General features: G+C 45.0%; 1 protein-coding gene across 15 annotated transcripts in view; it reads left to right on the top strand.

Annotated features, from left to right (window-relative positions):
• LOC310685906 (collectin-12-like) overlaps window positions 1–23,334 on the top strand; it is a 40,046-nt gene extending 16,712 nt beyond the window's left edge. For 3 of the 15 annotated variants that reach the window (XM_083459014.1, XM_083459000.1, XM_083459007.1), the window contains 2 exons: window positions 1,158–1,264; window positions 3,941–4,301. In XM_083459014.1, coding sequence (XP_083315140.1) covers window positions 1,158–1,264; window positions 3,941–4,100 — 267 coding nt within the window. In that variant the 3' untranslated portion in view covers window positions 4,101–4,301. Of the gene's footprint in view, window positions 1–1,157; window positions 1,265–3,940; window positions 4,302–5,241; window positions 6,073–6,856; window positions 6,961–7,062; window positions 7,127–8,103; window positions 8,260–8,734; window positions 8,855–9,138; window positions 9,230–9,450; window positions 9,553–13,286; window positions 13,374–15,516; window positions 15,669–20,336; window positions 20,444–22,973 lie in introns of those variants that run through there. The other 12 variants (XM_083459008.1, XM_083459009.1, XM_083459006.1 and 9 more) reach the window with 10 other exon arrangements.
• The last annotated feature ends 741 nt before the right edge of the window (window positions 23,335–24,075 follow it).

Here is a 24,075-nt window from a genome sequence, read left to right as displayed (position 1 = left end):
TCCTGCCTCGGCCCTACTCCCACGGTGCAATCTACCTCCTTCCGAATCTGAGCAACTTTATCTGCAAAAAATCTTTGAAAAGGCATTGCAGGAGATCTTGGGGTCCCTACCAGGCCCTGATGATAAAGGTAGTTCCGATAGATTGTGAACCACTTGAAAGAGTCTCCTGCCACTGTTTTCTGCAGATGCAATAGAGGGGGCAAAGAAGGTCCTCTTCACCGTCGCCATTGCCACTTAGCAGGCTTGAAATTGAGCTCTGACCTGTGTCCAGTCCGATTCAGAATGAGTTTTCTGCCACCGGCGCTCTAGCAGTCTCAATGATTGTTTTGTCGTCCTCAGCTCCAGGGAAAACCATGAGGCTGTCCAGGCTTCATGCAATCGGAGAGGGCAATTTGGAGCCAGACAGTCAATAGCCCTGGTTAACTCTGCATTCCAACAAGTCACCAGGGAATCAGTTGAAAGCCATCAGCATGGGATAAAACATCCCCTAGCACTCTCTGGAAACCATTTGGATCCATTAAGTGGCAGGGGCAGACCATCCGAATCAGTCCCATCTCCCTGCAGAGGAGAAGGATCGCGGAGAAGTCCAGTTGCACCAGGAAGTGATCTGACCATGGCACTTCTTTCATTTCGCTTTTACTTAGTGTCAGATCACCGTTACAGATGGGTAGCCGTGTTGGTCTGCCATAGTCAAAATAAAAAAATTCCTACCTGTAGCACCTTAAAGACCAACTAAGTTAGTTCTTGGTATAAGCTTTCGTGTGCATGCACACTTCTTCAGATACACAGTATCTGTGTATCTGAAGAAGTGTGCATGCACACGAAAGCTTATACCAAGAACTAACTTAGTTGGTCTTTAAGGTGCTACAGGTAGGAATTTTTTTATTTTGTCAGATCACCATCATCCATAGAGGTGAACACCAGGTCTAAGGCATGTCCACGGCTATGAGTTGGGCCAAACTTATTTAGGGACAGCCCCATGGAGGCCATGCATTCCACAAAGTCCCAAGAGGCCCCTTGTAATTTTGTGTCGGCATGGATTTTAAAATCCCCTAGGTATGATACTCACAGTGCAGATGAGGCCACAGTCTGGGGGTGACCTGAGAGGGGTTTCTGGCCTCTTATTCCTAGGAAAGACTTTCTGATTGTGCTTTTAGCAGGAGTTCCTGGAAAATGCAATTAAAAATGAACAACATGACTTCTGGATTGGGCTATATTATATGGGAAGATGGAAATGGATAGATGAAACTGCCCTTCTCCGAGGGTGAGTCTGGAAGCAGCCTTTCTCTGTTTATTATATTGTAGAAATTTTGTTAAGAATTCATGTTTCTTTCTTCATTGAAAGCTCTTCCTGTCCTTTGCCTGCATCTAGAACCCAGCACAGTATTTTATTTCCATTGCATTTTATGTTCCATGTCAGAAAGGCGGTTTTGTAGGATGGAAGCAATATTATATTGTCCAGCTTCATCAGAAATGGTAATGCTGCGTAGTTTGACGGGGCTTGATAGTAGTTTCATGCTCAACAATGAAGGGCTTCTACACGGAGACAAGAAATCGCCCCACATGGCAGGGGCTGGTCCAGTAGAGCGAATGTGCCTCACCAACCTCAGTCTGTCCTCAGCCTTCTTATACCTACAACCAATCTTGGGTGGAGCTGAGGTGGTTCTTCCTGTTGTTGGCTCCACATATGGTTAGTCTCCTTGCCTTCCACTCTGCCACTACTTATGGGCACCAGCCACCTAGGACTCCACATAGCCAAATGCCCCTTCACCCATGCCTTCTCACAGTCTCTCTCCACCCTCACCATGTACATGGACACTGTAGTCCTTCAAATCACCCCTGTTGTTGTTGTTGTTGTTGTTGTTCTTGTTCTTCTTCTTCTTCTTCTTCTTCTTCTTCCTCTTCCTCTTCCTCTTCCTCTTCTTCTTCTTCTTTAGCAGTCACTTGTAGCTGAGTAAGATTGTCTTAACACTGAGTCCGTAAGTCACTATGGAGGCCAATTCTGGAAACACACATCCTTCCACAGTGGGGACATTGGTTTCCAGGCAGGAGTTGATCACGGTGAGGGTTTGCCAAACATGTCTTCCTCTTAGCACGTTTCTCCCTTTTGTCCTGAGTTTGAGTGTCTTCAAAGTCCGTGACACCTTTGGTAAAGGCTATTCTCCAACTGGACTGCTCATGGGCCAGTGATTCCCAATTGTAGGTGTTTATACTACATTTTTTAAGATTTGCCTTGAGAGAGTTTCTAAACCTCTTTTGTTGACCACCGGCTTTACACTTTCCATTTTTAAGTTCAGAATAGAGTAGTTACTTTGGAAGACAATAATCAGGCATCCGAACAACATGACCAGTCCATGACTAGTGCAGGGTGGCGACAGCATGTCCCCTTTGCCTCCCCCTCAGCTCTGCTCCCCACCATTCTTTGGAAGACCAAGTAATGCTTTTTCACCTCATCTTGTTAAACTATGATAGTTTGAGGAATTCTACTGCTTCTTAAATATTTGCTAAAGTGTAGGAATGCAGGTACACAGGGCTTGCTTTGTTCCATAGTATCATTCAGTGGTTATTGTTGCTTTCCACCACCACCATCCCAGTTAATTACTAGCTCTGGCACTACAGAATAAAGAACCTACTTCTCTTTATCTTCTATTTAAAAAATAAATAAATTCAATGTTGTACACCGCTTTGAAATATTTCGCCATTTAGCATATATAAATACCTTTCTAAAAAAATACCTCCGCATGGGTTGCTGCTGTATTTTATCACCATTTCCTGAGTCTTTCTTAACTGCAGAATCCTACGTCCACTCAGAAATAATGAGTGTGGAGAAAGAGGATAGAGAAAAGGTTTTCTCCTACTCTCATAACACTAGAAGTCATCTTTTGCAATCAACACTAGAAGTCATCTTTTTGGAACAATCCAAGGGGACGTTGAATAAAAATAAGGGGGGGGTGGAAGGGAAGGGAAGGGAAGGGAAGGGAAGGGAAGGGAAGGGAAGAGAAGAGAAGAGAAGAGAAGAGAAGAGAAGAGAAGAGAAGAGAAGAGAAGAGAAGTTTGGAAAACCATTCATATGTGTTTCATCTGTTATGTAATGACGCTTACTGCCAGGGTGGGCTCCGTTGTGGGTTGGCAACAAAGGTTACCTGGATCCGGCAATCGTGCTGGAGGTGAGAGGTTTTCCCAGGCTAGGGTGAACCCTTTTTGGCTTCATCCAGACCCAGGAAGTGGATCGCAGACTGCCTGCCTATTTGGCCCATGGCAGGCAGGATGCGGCACCGGCTCCGCCCCTGGGATGGATCAGACTGAGCCGGCAGTCTTAACTCTGGTCCGCTCCATGGAATTTTAATCTTTCTTTACTATGTTGTAGGACGTAGGTAGAAACAGGACTTTTTTCAGGGGAAACTCGCAGGAACTCAGTTCTGGGACATCTAAGGTGGTTTCCAGAACCTCTCAGGTGAGGTCTGGCACCTCCCAGGTAGTGCAATTGCCATTCAAAGAGAATGAGGGAGGTGTTCATGGTGAGTTCCGGCATCTTTTTTCTAGAAAAATAGCACTGGGTAGAAATATAGATACATAAAAGAATGCAAATTTGTCACTGCATCTTTCATTTGTTCACTTAAAAAATGGTAGTTTCCAGGGCGGGTGCTGGGTATATATATATTTTTTCTGAAAGGAGGTGGTAGGCCACATAGGTTTAGGAGCCTCTGCTTTAAAGCCTTCAAGTTGGTGGCCATCACCACCTCCTGTGGAAGTGAGTTCCACAGGTTAACTTCATGCTGTGTGAAGAAGCCTTTTCTTTTGTCAGTCCAGCTTCATTTAATGCCCTGTAATCCGAAGTTCTGAGAGAGGGAGATCTTTTAATGCTGAAATAAAGTACACATCCCATGTGGATAATTTGGTTTTGACTGACTCATTGATTTGTGCTTCCTTTTCTTTTCAGTTACTGGGTAGTCGGCAAGCCAGATGACCTGCATAATAAACGGGCTTGTGGAATAAAAGCAAAATGTACAACACCACTGCGATGTTGGGAGAACTTTCCCCGTCTTGATCAAAAAAGAAGCATATGTAAGAAGAAGCCTGATAAACGATGGTTCAATTAAAACTCTTCGTGGACAATGAATCGACCCACCTTTAATAGAAGCCATGATCAATTATCCAGATTATGGAATTAAGAGCATGGAAGAGATCAGGTCTTTGACACCAGCACTCAAAAGCCTTTTGTCAATCCTGCATCCTCAGGTGACCTGATTTTGCAACCTCAGATAATGGAAACTCCTGGAAAATAAAGCAAGGAGGACTCAGTCGTAGCCTACGTTCTGTTGCAATAAATCCAATACAGCCTTCCCCAACCCAGTGCCTTCTAGGTGCCATCAGCCCTAACCAACAGGTTGCGTTGGAGGGCACCAAGTGGAGGAAGATTGATTAAGTATACGTCCTAGAGGGGAACATTTTACCAGATGGGGGGGGGGACACAACACTCCTGTCTTTAGGGATTACTCCCCCTATTGGGAACAGGGTCTTTGTGGCCTCTTTAGGTGGAGGAGCCATTTCACTTCCCCCAGACCAATCCTGCCTGCAGTCAGAGCAGTGGCGTCTCTCTCCTCTTTATTTCTGAGAGAATTGGTCTTCCTGTGAGTGTGTCAGTTTCATAGAATCATAGAGTTGGAAGAGACCACAAGGGCCATCGAGTCCAACACCCTGCCAAGCAGGAAACACCATCAGAGCACTCCTGACATATGGTTGTCAAGCCTCTGCTTAAAGACCTCCAAAGTAGGAGACTCCACCACACTCCTTGGCAGCAAATTCCACTGTCAAACAGCTCTTACTGTCAGGAAGTTCTTCCTAATGTTTAGGTGGAATCTTCTTTCTTGTAGTTTGGATCCATTGCTCCGTGTCCGCTTCTCTGGAGCAGCAGAAAACAACCTTTCTCCCTCCTCTATGTGACATCCTTTTATATATTTGAACATGGCTATCATATCACCCCTTAACCTCCTCTTCTCCGGGCTAAACATGCCCAGCTCCCTTAGCCGTTCCTCATAAGGCATCGTTTCCAGGCCTTTGACCATTTGACCAGTTTCCTTTGTCTTGTTCCATATTACGACTTGCAAACGTCAGTTGGCTCATAACCTGGCAGGCATGGGCCCACTATCAGTTAGTACTTCAACACACTTCGACCAGTGGGGTCAACAGAGAATCCACAGCTCCACAGCTCCAGTGGTCTTCCAGCTGAACATCAGTGTTTTCCTGCTTTCCAGTAGTCATCTTTTTCTAGAGTTCCTGATTAAGAAAAACCTCTGTCCCACTCAGTTCAGTTCTAAAGTGAGGGTGCATAAGTCAGCAAGCCTGACTTTTGGTGGTGTACTGTTGCTAGGCAACCCGGTGCACCTGGCATCCTATCTCTAAGCAAGATAAACAAGATCCAAACATAGGCCAAGCAATTTCACTCCTTTTTCTAATTACACCTTCTTTGCTTAATTTCTTTGAAATCCTGGATTAGTCTCATAGTGTTATCCTGTCCTTAAGAGTTATTTTGGTCCATTAAATTAGACTTTTAAATTTCAATTGCTTGCCTGTAGTTGACATGGTGGGTGGAACTCTGCTGGACCTGAATAAATATTTAATGCCTAGGGTTAAGCGGGAAACTGTGAGATAACAGTCCATGTTCCAAATTTAGTCTCAGAAGAAGAAAAATACAACAATTTGAGGCGCGGGGGCGCTCAGCCACTTAATTGAAGAAGTTCTCCAGAAGTCATTAAGCCCTGGGTTAAAGGGGACAGAACATGCCTGTCCTTTGCAGCATTCCAAAGATACTCATGAAAGTCACTTTTGTGCATGAGAGTACTATGGAAGTGGAGTAAGCAATAACTAAACTAGATATTTTCCTGGACTTCTGCTATATGTGGAATGCTGATTGGCTGCCTGCCAGTCCCAATCAGGGAAGAGCAGAAGCTGAATGGGAACTCTGGAATGTTCTGCATCAAAGCGGAAGGTGGTTGGAGCCGTTGAAGGAAGGAACATCTGCAGGAAGAAGCTGAGGCAGAGAGAAGAAAAAGGACTCCAGGAGGCACCATGGTATCCAAAAGGGGAAAGGGGATAAGTCGTTTCTAGTCAGCTGCCTTTTTCTAAGGCCATTGGTTGTCTTGCCCCATGTGCTCTTTAGCCCAGGATCCCTGGAAAATGGAGGTCTTTCTAAGGCTTCCTGCTGGAGATCCTTCTGGCGGGAAATGCTGTGGATTGAACAGGATCTGTTTGCATGAAGTATGTCACTAAGCTAGAATTCAGAAGGCCCCAACTGCCCCTTTACAGTGGGAGAAAAGCAGTCTGCTTCTCTCCCACTGTATATCCAGGGAATAGGAGATTCCATGTCTATAAATGAAGTGGGGACAGGATGCCAGAGAGGTTTTCATGTCTACTTCCTTGTATAATGAAGAGCTTGATATGACTGCTCTTTAAACAGTAAAGGTAAAGGTAAAGGGACCCCTGACCATTAGGTCCCGTCGCGGACGACTCTGGGGTTGCAGTGCTCATCTCGCTTTATTGGCCGAGGGAGCCGGCGTACAGCTTCCGGGTCATGTGGCCAGCATGACTAAGCTGCTTCTGGCGAACCAGAGCAGCACATGGAAATGCCGTTTACCTTCCCGCCAGAGCGGTACCTATTTATCTACTTGCACTTTGACGTGCTTTCAAACTGCTAGGTTGGCAGGAGCAGGGACCAAACAACAGGGCTCACCCCATCGTGGGGATTCGAACCGCCGACCCTCTGATCGGCAAGCCCTAGGCTCTGTGGTTTAACCCACAGCGCCACCCGCATCCAATCTTTAAACAGTAGGTTTGTTTTAAGATATCATTTTAACAGCCTAATCCATTAAATGGTCACTTAGAAGAACTCCAGGATGAGACACCACTCAAAATGAGGAGATAAGATGGCAGCTAAGAATAAGGTCCTGTCAACAAAAAGAGGTGAGCTTCTGTAGACTGCTACTCTGATTTGGTTTTTGACCACTAAATTCTTTCATAGAAGTTGTGCTAACTGTCTACTCCTTTATATGCTTCTGAACGCAGGATGACATAAGGCACCAATCCAAATGAGCAGTTAAAATGGCGAGAGGCCTGACATTCACAGAACGTAAGTTGTTTTTACTATTTCCTCTTCAGTGCCATACAGGAAGGCAGAGTTCCTGTACCCATACCTACATCTTGGGAGGGAGACCTTGAGCCTTCCTTTCTGCAGAATTTGGGGATGATATCTCAAGTGGCACAAAAATGGAACCTGATATCTAAATGGTGATGAGGACCACCTCCCCCACCCTGGGAACATTTGTGCCAAATTTGGCAACAATATTTCAAGAAACGGCAAAACCTGTGTAAATCCCATTTCTGTAAATCCCATGGCATTAGCTACCCCTCCCAGTTTGGTGTAGAACTAATTGCAGTCGTTAACAGTCGTCAACAGGTTTACCATACCCATTGAGTCAATCACCCATCTCCCAATACCCTTCTGAGAAACCCCCCCCCCCCACCCTCCCACTGTATATAAGGGTCTGGTGACTTCTGCTTCAGTGTATCTGAAGAAGTGTGCATGCACACGAAAGCTTATACCCAGAGCAAACTTAGTTGGTCTCTAAGGTGCTACTGGACTATTTTTTAATTTTTTATTTCGACTGTGTCAGACCAACACGGCTTCCTACCTCAATCAGGGAACCATTAGTGAGCACTATTTCGGTTCAGTCAGTCAACCGGCTACCAATCCACCTAACAGTTACCTCATTCAACGCACACTTTACCAGTTTTCTCACAAGAATAACATGGGGGACTTTGTCAAAAGCCTTACTGAAATCAAGATACACTATGTTCACATCATTCCCCTGTTCCACCAAACTTGTTACTCCATTAAAAAAAAAGAAATGAGATTTATCTGGCAGAGTAGAGCTGAAAACTGAATTCCTGCAGGATCATCACTGCCTATGATTTTGCTCCTGAGCTACAAGTTTTTCAGGGATCAACCCTACTGGGATTTAGCTGCTATCACACAAAGGCTTTTTTGCAAGTTTTCGCTGATGTTCAAGTAAATTACATACTATGTGACCCAACACCACAATGCAGCTTCAAGAACCAGTGTGGCTTCCAGATCCAATGCCGCTTCCAAATCCAATGTGGCTTCCAGATCCAATGTGGCTTCTAGATCCAATGTCTCTTCCAGATCTAATGTGGCATCCAGGTCAATACTAAAACGCAGACGAAAACCACCTCCCAGAAAAGGTATGTATGCAGCACACATAGAACTGGTTCATAGCCTAGACGAGGAACACACTGGAAAGGAAAGGTGGGAGAGCAACAGGAGGCATATGTGGCCAGTCGTGGTGGGCAGGCCTGGAGAAAAAGCCAGCCGTGCTCTGTCACTCCAACAGGCTCCTTTAGCCAAGCAAACTAGTGCTATGCCAGCTTCAGACTGTGTTCTCCGCTGATCCACAATGTGGTAAGGATTTACCTTTCTACCACTGCTCCTTGACCAGGTGAGGGAACAAACCTTTAAATTTAAGTTTAATCCAGACAAGACTGAGGTGCAGTCAGTGGGTGGTTCCCTAGACAAGATGGGTGGGATCTGGCCTGTTCTGGATGGGGTTAGACTTCCTCTGAAGGAGTACTTCTGGATCCATTACTGTCACTTGAAATGAAAAAGCAAAAAAGTTAGCCATGGTACTTAAGCAGATTTTCTTTCTTTTTGTCCATCAAGGAAAACTCGCTGCTGTTTTGCATGAGATAAAAGATTTCTTCCTCTCTTCCATTGGTACATTTATTGTAGTGATGCTGTGCCTGGTCCTATTTTTTGCTGCATTTGGAGCAGTTAGTCTGTGTAAGTCTAGGCTGTGTAAGCCTTTAGCATTATCCTGGTTGGCTTTACATCAGTATGAAGAATACTTTCAAAAGTGTCACCATAATCCAACCACAGCTAAGCCCTTTCACTTCACATTGATTCCAGTGCGTAAGGTAAGGAAGTGGCTAAATCTCACCCACTGAAATGAATGCCTGTTTCTTGCCCCTCAATAACTGCTTTCAGACTTCTTAGGCCAACATTATGAAGCAACCTGTGCAGTCACCTGTCCTACCTTGCAACTCCCTGTTCCACTTTCCTCCTAGAAAAACAAGTGTATGGTCTGCTTCACTGAGTGGTCGGAACAGCTGAATTCAAACAAAAGAGGTCTTCAGTTTGTCAACCACCCTTCACAGGGTGATTTACATGTTTCATTTTAATGCAGTTTTATTACTGGAATGTTACCCACTCTGCTGCCTGATGCTTCATTAAACACTTTTGCTTTGAGATGGGAAGAGCCTTAAAAAATTGCTAACACACGGGGAGCCTTGATTCCAAATCAGCCGCAGCAATTCTGGGGTGGAGGTACCGTCGCATCAGCTGACTCACCATTTCTTTCCCCTCTAACTCTTCCATAGATATTCATAAACGGGATCACAAAACACCTGAAATAGATTTAGCAATGACAATGATCAGGGACTTCATGATCAAAGAGAAACCATCCCTCCAAGGAAGGAATGGTAAGTAAGGTGTTATAGTCCATACACTTAGGGCCACTCCTTGCCCCTGCTCCAGCAGGGGGTATTGCCCCATAGGAGAGCTTCTTCCCAGCCTCTTGACTCAGCAGGAAGAAAAGTCACTGTGAAGTGGCTGGACTACAGTAAGATAGTAGTAGGTGGAAGAAGAATTACCTTCCATCCTTTCACTTACCACTTGCCTTCTGGAAATGCTGGACCCCAAGCTCATATCCCCATTCATAGCATTCAACAGGAACAAAACTGGGGGCCCATGTTTGCTGAAGAGACATATAGGCTGTGTCCACATCAGAGTGTTCATGTGTGTGTGGAGACACTGTTTCTGCACCTTCAGCCACACACGAGCTACAGTGGTGCCCCACAAGACGAATGCCTCGCAAGACGGAAAACTCGCTAGACGAAAGAGTTTTCCGTTTTGGAGGTGCTTCGCAAAACGAATCTCCTATGGGCTTGCTTTGCAAGACGAAAATGTCTTGCGAGTTCCTGCGGGGGGGTTTTCTCCCCCCCCTTTTTCTAAGCCGCTAAGCCGCTTATCAGCTGATCCGATAAGCTGATAAGCTGCTAAAAGCCGCTAAAAGCCGCTAATAGCGCTAATCCTCTAATCCGTCAATGGGCTTGCTTCGCAAGACAAAAAAACCGCTAGACGAAGAGAATCACAGAACGGATTATTTCCGTCTTGCGAGGCACCACTGTATATTACAATTTTATGCCTCCAAAATCTATCCCAGATGTTCCCGTCCACACTAGCTCAACAGCACAGTTAATCATTTTGGCACCAGCCACAATGACTAGGTTCTTCCACTCTTAATGGAAGTATATCTTCGAATACCAGTTACTGAAAACCACAGGGCAAGGTTCTCTTGCACCTAGGTACTGTTTACGAGTTGAACTTTGGCCCACTTGCCAATTCTCAGCTGTGCTGGAGTTCTTGTACCCAGAAGACAATGGTTCAGCCCCAAACCAGAACATCAGCAAGACTCCATTCTAAGACCTGCAAAATGATCCAAGTGCCATGACACCCAACTACCAAACTAAACTGCACTTAGTCCAACAAGAAGACCACAATGTGCACACCCTGGAGTCATATGCTACTGCCCCGCCCACCCACCCGCCCCAGCTTTAACTAGCCAGAAAGGAGAGCAGTAAAGAGAGCATATTGCCGAGTGTGTTAGTGCAAGCACTTTGGTCATGTCTCCATCGAAAACTAACCCCAAGAAGAAGTGGGCAAGAAGCAGTGTTGGATGACTCACAACACCTCTCTAAGGCCCTTTCCACCTGGCCCAGGCGTCTTAGAATCATAGAATAGAATCATAGAATTATAGAGTTGGAAGAGACCACAAGGGCCATCGAGTCCAACCCCCTGCCAAGCAGGAAACACCATCAGAGCACTCCTGACATCTGGTTGTCAAGCCTCTGCTTAAAGACCTCCAAAGGAGGAGGCCCACACTCACACTCTTGGCCCACACTCACCAGCCCCACTGAAGAGGCTCCTCATGAAGCCGGAGAAACAACGTCTGGCTGTGGGGTGTGGAGGCCGCTCCCTGCAAGGCCCTTTCCACCTGGCCTAGGGGGTGAGGCCCACACTCACCAGCCCCACTGAAGAGGCTCCTCATGAGGCCCGGCTGTGAGTGTGAAGGCCACCAGGCAGAGGGCCTTCTCGGTGGTGGCGCCCACCCTGTGGAACGCCCTCCCACTAGATGTCAACGGGAAAAATAACTACCAAACTTTTAGAAGACATCTGAAGGCAGCCCTGTTTAGGGAAGCTTTTAATGTTTAATAGGTTATTGTATTTTAGTGTTTTATTGGAAGCCCCCCTGGGAAAACCCAGCCAGATGGGCAGGATATAAATAATAAATTATTATTACTATTATTATTATCATCATCATCATCATCATCATCACTGCAAGGCCCTTTCCACCTGGCCTAGGGGGCTGGGCCCACACTCACCAGCCCTACTATGTTAAATATGTATTCTGTAGTTCACCTCCTTTGTAATCTTTTATTCTCAAATCTTTAAGATAATATTTTAGTTTTCTGTTACGTTGCTTTGACTGTATACTCTATGTTTGACTTTCTTCAGATTTTTTTTATTTGTGTTTTATTGATTTAATATGCTGTAAACTGCTTTGAGATTTTTCTTAAAATATAAAGCAGTACAGAAATTTTAAAAAGAAATAATATATAAACAATGTCACATCAAAGTAATTGCAGAGGCAAGCAATTTTATCCTCAGTACTAAGTGATATAAGAATTAAAGACGCCGGGTGTATATTTTTTATTTTATTAATAGTGTTTCATATTAATTACATTTAACCTTTTAAAATGTATGGGGTTTGATTTCTGTGAGTTCTGCATTTGTGAGTCTCTCTTTATCTGACCCTGGAAGCAGCAGAAATGGCAGGATGTTTTCCTATGAGTTACAATCAGGGTGTTAAGCAGAAATCCTTGGAAGTTTCCTGAAAGACAGATGGAGGAATGTTATTAAAGACTGATCATAGACTAGGTGGCCAGAGCAAAGTGGGATATCCAATACCTAAAAAGAGCAAAAGGCTTAGACACTTCTGGTCAACCCCAAGGTGATAGTGGGGGAAGTGGAGAGCAGGAAGACACCATACATGTTTTCTATCCCATGGCTTGTAACTTTCCTGACATATGAGAAGATGTTTGGTGACTCTTTGTTTGCTGTGTTTGAACTACAATATAAGCTTTTGTTCTGAAGCGCATCAGGACAGACCTTCTCAACTAGCACCTTGGGTTGAGCTCTGTCCTATTGCAATAGATAAATAAAATACAATTGTACCTTGGAAGCAGCGGCGTAGCGTGAGTTGTCAGCACCCGGGGCAACGCAAGTAATTTGCACCCCCTAACCCGGGGCAAGGCAAGTAATTTGCGCCCCCCTAACCCCTAACCTGCGAGTTGCCGCTGGCGCTGCCGCCCAAACGACGCCGCTTGCCCGGAGGAGGGGGGGGCAGAGAGGCGAGGAAAATGCAATGGCCCAGCAGCTGCAGCAGCACCGGCGGAGGCGGGGCTGTGAGGAGGGGCTGCCTGGCGCGTCCTCCGCGGCGAGCGCTGAGAGCCGCTGCCTGCCGAGCGCCTTCAGCCCGGACGCGCGCACAGCTCGTCGGTTCCGCGAGACATGCGGCTCCGCTACAGCCTGCGCCCGAGGCTCTTCGGCGACTCCGGAGGCAGCGAGCGTGCCCCCCCCCCAGATGTTGCGCCCGGTGCGGCCGGCACCCCTGGCACCCCCCACGCTACGCCACTGCTTGGAAGTCAATTGGAATCTATTCCGGCAGTCTGTTCGACTTCCAAAACATTCTCAAACCAAAGCGCGGCTTCTGATTTGATCGTTTGGGAACCGATTTGGTCAGGAGCCAAGGCGTTTGAGATCCAAGGTACAACTAAATAAAAATACTGAGTCTCTAAACCTGGATGCTGGGCTCGAAATAATTTCCTTGGTTCTGTGGTTTATTTAAAAGGTTGTCCCGCACCTGGGTAACAAACAGAAGTGTTGCAGAAGTGAATTCTTAGCACACAAGCAATAGAATCACAACGCCTCTCTAAGATCTCCGGAGCACAGTTAATCAGATCAATGCTCAGCAGATTACAGACCACCCTGAATGCTAGAATGTGGCCAGTCACAAGTTATAGGGAAACAGCCTTTTTATAGAGTTGAATAGCTGTTTGAGATTTCACTGACCTGAATTATCCAAACCTTTCAGATTCTGAAATACTTGCTGAAGCTGAGAAGTTGGCAGGTGAATTGCTTATATGGGCTGACAGAGCAAATGAAGTCCAGTCCGCAATCAGTAAGTTATTCTTAAGATGGTGATGTTGAGAAATCAGAGGATAGGGGGAACCCATGTACTGAAAGCCCCTCATCTGCACAGCTGTTGAAGGTATAAAGGTCCCACCATCCTCTAGAATCTTCTCGGTTTCTGGGGGTTTTCCTGTTGCTATTCTGTCTCTCACAGCTACAATAAACCTACCATTAAAATTATGGACTGGTCATTTCTTCGTCAGAGGGCAAACAGGCAAATTTAGCAAGGGATCAGATACACACACACACACACACACACACACACACACACACACTCCCCGGTATGAGAAGAGCAATGAGAGACACTCCAGGGTATAATGTTCTGTACCTCCTCCATTGAAGACTTTATCTGCAAGCAGAATCATAGAATGGTTGAGTTGGAAGAAACCCCAAGCATAATCTAGTCCAGTAATCTAGTCCAACCCCCTGCAATGCAAGAATCTCATCTACAGCATCTTGTCTAAATATGTGTCAAATAAACCATACTTCTTAAGCACTCACCTCCACTATTCCTCGATTTTCTCAATGGAAACACAATCCTGGGCAAGCAACTGGAACCTCTCAGAATCTTGCTACTGCTCGGCAGGGATTGGGGGTGCCGCGCAATCTTCATAGCATTACCAATCTGTTGATGAATGGAAACAGTAGAACAGGGAAGGAAATGGAGTACAAATAACCTGGCTAAATGTGTCCTTTATTAGAACAAACCTTTCAGAGTGTTAGCTACCATGTCTTTTGCTGGATTGTAATGAAATATCAGTATGTAATTCATAATGACTTTATTTAAAATACAGTGGTACCTCGGTTTACAAACTTAATCCATTCTGGAAGTCCGTTCTTAAACCAAAACCATTCTTAAACCAAGGCACGCTTTCCCTAATGAGGCCTCCCACAACCGGTGCCCTTCTAGAAGAGTGACTAGTGGGGTGCCACAGGGTTCTGTCTTGGGCCCGGTCTTATTCAACATCTTTATCAACGACTTGGATGATGGACTCAAGGACATCCTGATCAAATTTGCAGATGACACCAAACTGGGAGGGGTGGCTAACACCCCAGAGGACAGGATCACACTTCAAAATGACCTTGACAGATTAGAGAACTGGGCCAAAACAAACAAGATGAATTTTAATAGGGAGAAATGTAAAGTATTGCACTTGGGCAAAAAAAATGAGAGGCACAAATACAAGATGGGTGACACCTGGCTTGAAAGCAGTACATGTGAAAAGGATCTAGGAGTCTTGGTTGACCACAAACTTGACATGAGCCAACAGTGTGACGCGGTAGCTAAAAAAGCCAATGCAATTCTGGGCTGCATCAATAGGAGTATAGCATCTAGATCAAGGGAAGTAATAGTGCCACTGTATTCTGCTCTGGTCAGACCTCAGCTGGAGTACTGTCTCCAGTTCTGGGCACCACAGTTCAAGAAGGACACTGACAAACTGGAACGTGTCCAGAGGAGGGCAACCAAAATGGTCAAAGGCCTGGAAACGATGCCTTATGAGGAACGGCTAAGGGAGCTGGGCATGTTTAGCCTGGAGAAGAGGAGGTTAAGGGGTGATATGATAGCCATGTTCAAATATATAAAAGGATGTCACATAGAGGAGGGAGAAAGGTTGTTTTCTGTTGCTCCAGAGAAGCGGACATGGAGCAATGGATCCAAACTACAAGAAAGAAGATTCCACCTAAACATTAGGAAGAACTTCCTGACAGTAAGAGCTGTTCGACAGTGGAATTTGCTGCTAAGGAGTGTGGTGGAGTCTCCTTTTTTGGAGGTCTTTAAGCAGAGGCTTGACAACCATATGTCAGGAGTGCTCTGATGGTGTTTCCTGCTTGGCAGGGGGTTGGACTCGATGGCCCTTGTGGTCTCTTCCAACTCTATGATTCTATGATTCTATGATTCTACCGTTTGGATTCCGTTCTTTGACCGAGTTAAAGTTCTCAAACCAGAACACTACTTCCATTTTTGCAGAGTTCGTAAACCAATTCGTTCTTAAACCAGACTGCTCTTAAACCAAGGTACCACTATAATAATAATAATAAAATCTGTAAGACCTTCAGTCCAGCTAAAACTGGTTTGTTTGTTTTCCTCTCTCTCTCCGCCCCCCCCCCCCAATTTCTGGCTGGATTCAAAGATGACCTCACTTCAAATGATCGCCAAAAGTGGCAGATATATAAAGAGGCTCTCTATTTATTTGATGAAGGACTAGTAGACTGGAGTCAGGCAGACAGCTTTTGTGAGAGTCAAAAATCCAAACTGGTTATTATTGAAAATGAAAAAGAGGAGGTAAGCTAGCTGAACACTAGATATAGAAATGGCATGAATAATCCTTTCTAAATAAAACAGAGTGGGATTGGGAAACTGCAAGCAAGAGGCTGCGCGGGGTAATTTGATGCTGCTGGAACAATGGAGGAAGGGAAGGCTGGCATAGAGCTAGAGATTGTTTAGCTGAAAGAGAAATGCCTTTCCCCCTCCTAAAATGAAGGGATTCAAAGAAGATGAAGATGTAACTCAGATTAAAATTAGGACTCTTGGATTGTACAGTAGTGCCCCGCAAGACGAATGCCTCGCAAGATGAAAAACCTGCTAGACGAAAGGGTTTTCCGTTTTTCGATGCGCTTCGCAAGACGAATTTCCCTATGGGCTTGCTTCGCAAGACGTTTTTGTCTTGCGAGTCTTGCGATTTTTTTCGCTTTCCCCCACCCTTTTTCTAAGCCGCTAAGCCGCTAATAGCCTTTTAGCCGCTAAGCCTTTAATAGCCGCTAAACCGCTAATAGCGCTAAGCCGCTAAGCCGCTAATAGGGTTGCTTCGCAAGACGAAAAAACCGCTAGACGAAGAGACTCGCGGAACGGATTATTTTCGTCTTGTGAGGCACCACTGTATTGGTATTATCCTGCGTAGTGAGTGATGCAGCTGAGCAGATTCCCTTCAATATAGCAGGAAGCTAGTTTGCAGATTTGTTTGAACCTCTTTAGTTAAGTAATCCAATCTGGCTTGCCAGATGGATTGTTCCTGGTGTCCCCTTTTATCCCTCTTAAAAGAATAAAGAAACGAGTCTTTCCTTTCGAAATAACAAGAGGTTTGTTCACATTTCAGTTCATGATTTGATCCCTGAAAGGCAGGCTTTACTTAGTAGTTACATAACAATCTGTGAGTTCATCTCACATGGAGATTGAGATCATGTGCTGACAGCAAAATTTACATCAAGAGAACAAAATGGCTGCAGGAGAACAGGAAGCAAGAGATTAGCAAGAGAGGGAGGATGGCTGCGTGACTCGGCTCTTTTATGGAGTCAGCCAGGACCATGCCTATCTCCTAGATCACATGCAGGGGGAAGGGTGCTCCAGACGAGTGGAACGGGAAGTTACACTGACTGGATGTCCCCTTGCTTGTGCCCACTCTAGGGAAATAAGCATGTTGCATTTGACTGCACCAGTGGGTTACATCCCACAGAGCAGACAATAAGAACTGAGTGAACCCCAAGTGATCCAACTTGATAAAGGAAGCCTTGTTGCACATGCTAACAGCAAACCCCAACAGTGAGTTCAGACAGGACATTCCTGCATTTCAGGGGGTTTGACCCTTGGGGTCCCTTCCAACTCTACAATTCTGGGATTCTGGGCTAGAAAGGAGCAGATTTGTCTGCACAAAGGAGAACTGGGATATCTATTGGTGGGACACATCTGTTCGAGAATCTCGGATTTGGGGAGAGGCTATAATATGGATTTGAACTGTGAAATATCTAGGAGAATGTGGTTGGTGTCGGCGTCCTCCTCCCCCCCCAAAAAAAATTATTATGGGCTGGTTGCTATGATCTTACTGGTGGGAAATTACACCAAGCAAGATGGTTGACCTTGGAGTTTCTATCTTAAAGAATCATAGAACCATAGAATCATAGAGTTGGAAGAGACCACAAGGGCCATCGAGTCCAACCCCCTGCCAAGCAAGAAACACCATCAGAGCACTCCTGTCATATGGTTGTCAAGCCTCTGCTTAAAGACCTCCAAAAAAGGAGACTCCACCACACTCCTTGGCAGCAAATTCCACTGTCAAACAGCTCTTACTGTCAGGAAGTTCTTCCTAATGTTTAGGTGGAATCTTCTTTCTTGTAGTTTGGCTCCATTGCTCCGTGTCCGCTTCTCTGGAGCAGCAGAAAACAACCTTTCTCCCTCCTTTATGTGACATCCTTTTATATATTTGAACATGGCTATCATATCACCCCTTAACCTCCTCTTCTCCAGGCTAAACATGCCCAGCTCCCTTAGCCGTTCCTCATAAGGCATCATTTTCAGGCCTTTGACCATTTTGGTTGCCCTCCTCTGGACACGTTCCAGTTTGTCAGTGTCCTTCTTGAATTGTGGTGCCCAGAACTGGAGACAGTACTCCAGCTGAGGTCTGACCAGAGCAGAATACAGTGGCACTATTACTTCCCTTGATCTAGATGCTATACTCCTATTGATGCAGCCCAGAATTGCATTGGCTTTTTTAGCTGCCGCGTCACACTGTTGGCTCATGTCAAGTTTGTGGTCAACCAAGATTCCTGGATCCTTTTCACATGTACTGCTCTCAAACCAGGTGTCCCCCATCTTGTGTTTGTGCCTCTCATTTTTTTTTTGCCCAAGTGCAATACTTTACATTTCTCCCTATTAAAATTCATCTTGTTTGTTTTGGCCCAGTTCTCTAATCTGTCAAGGTCATTTTGAAGTGTGATCCTGTCCTCTGGGGTGTTAGCCACCCCTCCCAGTTTGGTGTCATCTGCAAATTTGATCAGGATGCCCTTGAGTCCATCATCCAAGTCGTTGATAAAGATGTTGAATAAGACCGGGCCCAAGACAGAACCCTGTGGCACCCCACTAGTCACTCTTCTCCAGGATGAAGAGGAACCATTGATGAGCACCCTTTGGGTTCGGTCAGTCAGCCAGTTACAAATCCACTGAGTGGTAGCATAGTCAAGACCGTATTTTACCAGCTTCTTTACAAGAATATCATGGGGCACCTTGTCAAATGCCTTGCTGAAATCAAGGTAGGCTACATCCACTGCGTTCCCTTCATCTACCAGGCTTGTAATTCTGTCAAAAAACAAGATCAGGTTAGTCTGACATGACTTATTTTTCAGAAATCCATCCTGACTATTGGTGATCACAGCATTCCTTTCTAGGTGCTCACAGACTGTTTGCTTAATGATCTGCTCCAGAATCTTCCCTGGTATTGATGTCAGACTGACTGGGCGGTAATTATTTGGGTCCTCTCCCCCTTTTTGAAAATAGGGACAACATTTGCCCTCCTCCAGTCTGCCGGGACTTCGCCTGTTTTCCAGGAATTCTCAAAGATGACTGCCAGTGGTTCTGAGATCACATCTGCCAGTTCTTTTAATACTCTTGGATGCAGTTCATCTGGCCCTGGAGACTTGAATACATCTAAATTAGCCAAGTATTCTTGTACTATCTCCTTAGTTATTCTGGGCTGTGTTTCCTTTGCTGAATCATTTGCTTCAAATTCTTCAGGTCGGGTATTGTTTTCTTTACTGAGGCAAAGAAGGCATTGAGGAGTTCAGCCCTTTCTGTGTCCCTGTTTGCATTTCACCATCTTCTCCTCTGAGTGACCCCACTGTTTCTTTGTTCTTCCTTTTGCTACGAACATACCCATAAAAGCCTTTTTTGTTGCTTTTAACCTCTCTAGCAAGCCTGAGTTCATTCTGTGCTTTAGCTTTTCTGACTTTGTGTCTACACGTGCTGGCTATTTGTTTGAATTCCTCTTTGGTGGTTTCCCCCCTTTTCCATTTTTTGTACACATCCTTTTTTAATCTTAACTCAGTTAAAAGTTCTTTAGATAGCCACCCTGGCTTCTTTAGGCTCCAGCTCTCTAATTCTTTGGAGCGTAGCTACACGTTCCTCCAGTTGCTGGACTTTGTCTTCTAAGAGGGCAATCAACATACAGTTGCTGCAGGTAAAGCTGCCTGCAACCTTTGGCAAGATGGCAAACATTGCGCAGGAACCGCAGACGACTACAGCTGTTCCCTCACCCTCCATCTTGAAAATGTGTCGTTGGGGGTGTCTACAGTGGTCCTCCATCTTAAAAAGCGTGAAGACAGGACAAATAACCCCCCCCAAAAAAAAAAACCTAGGTCTCCCCCAACAAACGTTTGAGACTAGCTCCCCTAAATCTAAAAGCTCTGATAAGCTCCTCCCACAGCTAATCACCTGACTCAACAGAAACCCTGCCCCCTCTGACCTTTGCACAGGGAGAGCAGCTAATCAGCCACAAAGAAACACACACACAAGAAAACCCTTTTGCTCCTCCTTCAGCTGCTGCCCTGCAAGCTCTGATAAGCTCCTCCCAAGAAAAAGACTTCAGACTACATGTGATGTGGGACAGAGGAGCTGAGCAGCAAGAAGACTAATTATTGGACTGGATTGCTATGTTACTATATATGCATATGGAAGGAGAGGAAGTTTTATTTTAATTAACATTAATTAATGATTTAGTAGGGATTGACAATCTGATAAGTAGCCTCACTTGTCAAAACTGGAAATGTTAAATAATGTATGTGCAGGAATTGATTGCTAGAGAGCTGTTTGAAAAGTAAAAATATTGTATTTTGTAAGGTTATTTGTAATGTCTGAAGATAAACTAGAAGTAATCAGGAAATATGATGCAGCATGAAGGAGAATCATTAACATGTCTAGGAAGACTTATGGGAAGTCAGATTTGGAAAAATGTTAAATTTGTTTCAATTAGTGACTAATTTGTAAAGAAAAAAATGAAAATCAATAAAAAAAATATTTGCCCCCCCCCAAAAAAACCCTACAGTTCCCAGGATGCTTTGGAGGAAGCATTGAGTGTTTAAAGTGGTATGATACTTCACAGTGCAGATGGGGCCACAGTCTGGGGGTGACCTGAGAGGGGATTCTGGACTCTCAATCCTATGAAAGACTTTCTGATTGTGCTTTTAGCAGGAGTTCCTGGAAAATGCAATTAAAAACGAACAGCATGACTTCTGGATTGGGCTCCGTCATTACGTTGGATGGAAATGGATAGATAACACTTACCCACCACGATAGTGAGTCTTGAAGCAACGTTTCTCTGTTTATTGTATTGTAGAACTTTGCTAAGAATTTGTTTTTTACTCTTCATTGAAAGCTCTTCCTGTCCTTTGCCTGCATCTAGAACCCAGCAGAGTATTTTATTTCCATTGCATTTTATGTTCCATGTCAGAAAGGCAGTTTTGTAGGATGGAAGCAATATTATATTGTCCAGCTTCATCAGAAATGGTAATGCTGCGTAGTTTGATGGGGCTTGATAGTAGTTTCATGCTCAACAATGAAGGGCTTCTACACTGAGACAAGAAATCACCCCACATGGCAGGGGCTGGTCCAGTAGGGCGAATGTGCCTCACTAACCTCAGTCTGTCCTCAGCCTTCTTATACCTACAACCAATCTTGGGTGGAGTGGAGGTGGTTCTTCCAGTCGTTGCTTCCACATATGGTTTGTCTTCTTGCCTTCCACTCTGCCACTACTTATGGGCACCAGCCACCTAGGACTCCACATAGCCAAATGCCCCCTCACCTATGCCTTCTCACAGTCTCTCTCCACTTTCACCATGTGCATGAACACTGTAGTCCTTCAAATCACCCCAGTTCTTCATCTTCTTCAGCAATCACTTGTAGCCATGTAAGATTTTCTTCCATGAACACAGTCTTAACAATGAGTCCGTAAGTGGATCCACACGTCCTTCTACAGTGAGGACATAGGTTTCCTGGTGGGAGTTGATCACGGTGAGGGTTTGCCAAATGTGCCTTCCTCTTAGCACGTTTCTCTCTTTTGTCCTGAGTTTGAGTGTCTTCAAAGTCCATGACACCTTTAGTAAAGGCTGTTCAACTGGAGTGCTCACAGGCCAGTGATTCCCAATTGTTGGTGTTTATACTACATTTTTTAATATTTGCCTTGAGAGTCTTTAAACCTCTGTTGTTGGCCACTGGCATTACACTTTCCATTTTTAAATTCGGAATAGAGTAGTTACTTTGGAAGACGATAATTAGGCATCCGAACAGCATGACCAGTCCATGACTAGAGCTGGGTGGCGACAGCATGTCCCCTTTGCCTCCCCCTCAGTTTTGATCCTCTCCATTTTTTGGAAGACCAAGCAATGCTTTTTGACCTCACCTTGTTAAAATATGATAGTTTGCCTCTTTGAACAGAGACGAAAACATAAGTGTGAGGAATTCTACTGCTTCTTAAATGTTTGCTAAAGTGTAGGAATGCAGGTACACAAGGCTTGCTTTGTTCCACAGTATCATTCAGTGATTATTGTTGCTTTCCACCATCATCACCCCAGTCAATCATTAGCTCTGGCTAACAGAATGAAGAATCTACTAGAACCACCGGATCCTATGTCCACTCAGAACTAATGAGTGTGGAGAAAGAGAATAGAGAAAAGGCTTTCTCCTACTCTCATAACACTAGAAGTCATCTTTCTTAAAAGCCACATTTCCCTAAGTGTGTGATTACACCCCCTGAGGGGCACTAGAATGATCCAAGGGGCCGTTGAATAAAAATAAGTGGGTGGAAGAGAAGAGAAGAGAAGAGAAGAGAAGAGAAGAGAAGAGAAGAGAAGAGAAGAGAAGAGAAGATTCATCTGTTATGTAATGACGCTTACTGCCAGGGTGGGCTCCGTTGTGGGTTGGCAACAAAAGTTCCCCTGGATCCGGCAATTGCACTGGAGGGGAGAGGTTTTCCCAGGCTAGGGTGAACCCTTTTTGGCTTCACCCAGACCCAGGAAGTGGATCGCAGACTGCCTGCCTATTTGGCCCATGACAGGCAGGATGCGGCACCAGCTCCGCCCCTGGGATAGATCGGACTGAGCCGGCAGTCTTAACTCTGGTCCGCTCCATGGAATTTTAATCTTTCTTTATTAGGTTGTAGGATATAGGTAGAAACAGGGCTTTTTCAGGGGGAACTGACGGGAACTCAGTTCTGGGACTTCTCAGGTAGGTTCCAGAACCTCTCAGGTGAGTTCTGGAACCTCCCAAGTGGGTGCAATTCAAAGAGAAAGAGGGAGGCATTCATGGTGAGTTCCGGCATCTTTTTTTCTAGAAAAATAGCACTGGGTAGAAATACAGACACATAAAAGAATGCAAATTTGTCACTGCATCTTTTATTTGTTTGCTTTAAAAAGGTTGGTTCCTGGGGGAGGGGGGTGCTGAGTATTTTTATTTTTTTTCTGAAAGGAGGTGGTAGGCCACATAGGTTTGGGAGCCTCTGCTTTAAAGCCTTCCACGTTGGTGGCCATCACCACCTCCTGTTGAAGTGAGTTCCACAGGTTAACTCCATGCTGTGTGAAGAAGCCTTTTCTTTTTTCAGACCAGCTTCATTTAATGCCCTGGAATCTGAGGATTCTGAGAGGGGGAGATCTCTTAATGCTGAAATAAAGTACACACCCCATGTTGATGGATAGGGACACCAAGCCAGATGTACGGGATATAAATAAATAAATTAATAATAATAACAATAACAACAACAACAACAACAACAATAATAATAATAATTTGCTTCTCACTGACTCATTGATTTGTGCTTCCTTTTCTTTTCAGTTATTGGGCAGTCGGTAAGCCAGACAACCACCTTTATAAACCAGTCGGTGCAATAAAAGCAAAATGTACAACACCACTGCGATGTTGGGAGAACTTTCCCCGTCTTGATCAAAAAAGAAGCATATGTAAGAAGAAGCCCGATAAACGATGGTTCAATTAAAACTCTTCATGGGCAATGAATCGACCCACCTTTAATAGAAGCCATGGTCAATGATCCAAATTATGGAATTCAGAGCATGGAAGAGATCAGGTCTCAGACACCAGCACTCAAAAGCCCTTTGTCAATCCTGCATCCTCAGGTGACCTGATTTTGCAACCTCAGATAATGGAAACTCCTGGAAAATAAAGCAAGGAGGACTCAGTCGTAGCCTACGTTCTGTTGCAATAATTAATCCAATACAGCCTTCCCCAACCCGGTGCCTTCTAGGTGCCATCAGCCCTAACCAACAGGTTGCGTTGGAGGGCACCAAGTGGAGGAAGATCGATTAAGTATACCTGCTAGAGGGGAACATTTTACCAGATTGGGGGGGGGGGACACAACACTCCTGTCTTTAGGGATTACTCCCCCTATTGGGAACAGGAAAGGTCTTCGTGGCCTCTCTAGGTGGAGGAGCCATTTCACTTCCCCCAGACCAATCCTGCCTGCAGTCAGAGCAGTGGTGTCTCTCTCCTCTTTATTTCTGAGAGAATTGGTCTTCCTGTGAGTGTGACAGTTTCCATTGTCTTGTTCTATATTACGACTTCCAGACGTCTGTTGGCTTATAACCTGCCAGGCATGGGCCCGCTATCAGTTAGTAATTCACCACACTTTGACCAGTGGGGTCAACAGTGAATCCACAGCTCCAGCAGTCTTCCAGCTGAACTTCAGAGTTTTCCTGCTTTCCAGTAGTCATCTTTTTCCAGAGTTCCTGGTTAAGAAAAACCTCTGTCCCACTCAGTTCAGTTCTAAGTATAAAGGGTTTATTGTCTCACAAGACAAAGATAAATGTACTAACTACTGTAATACAGTTCTTCTGGTCTTAGAAGTAAAGAAACAAATATACAGAGAGATCCACCAGCTCTTTACCACGCTAGCTCACACTACGCTGTGTAAAACCCACCA

Source organism: Podarcis liolepis, assembly GCF_965112155.1.
Source record: "Podarcis liolepis genome assembly, chromosome: 9".
Taxonomy (NCBI): Eukaryota; Metazoa; Chordata; class Lepidosauria; order Squamata; family Lacertidae; genus Podarcis; species Podarcis liolepis.
The sequence above is the reverse complement of the archived record's forward strand: the minus strand, read 5'-3'. Positions and strand labels throughout refer to the sequence as shown.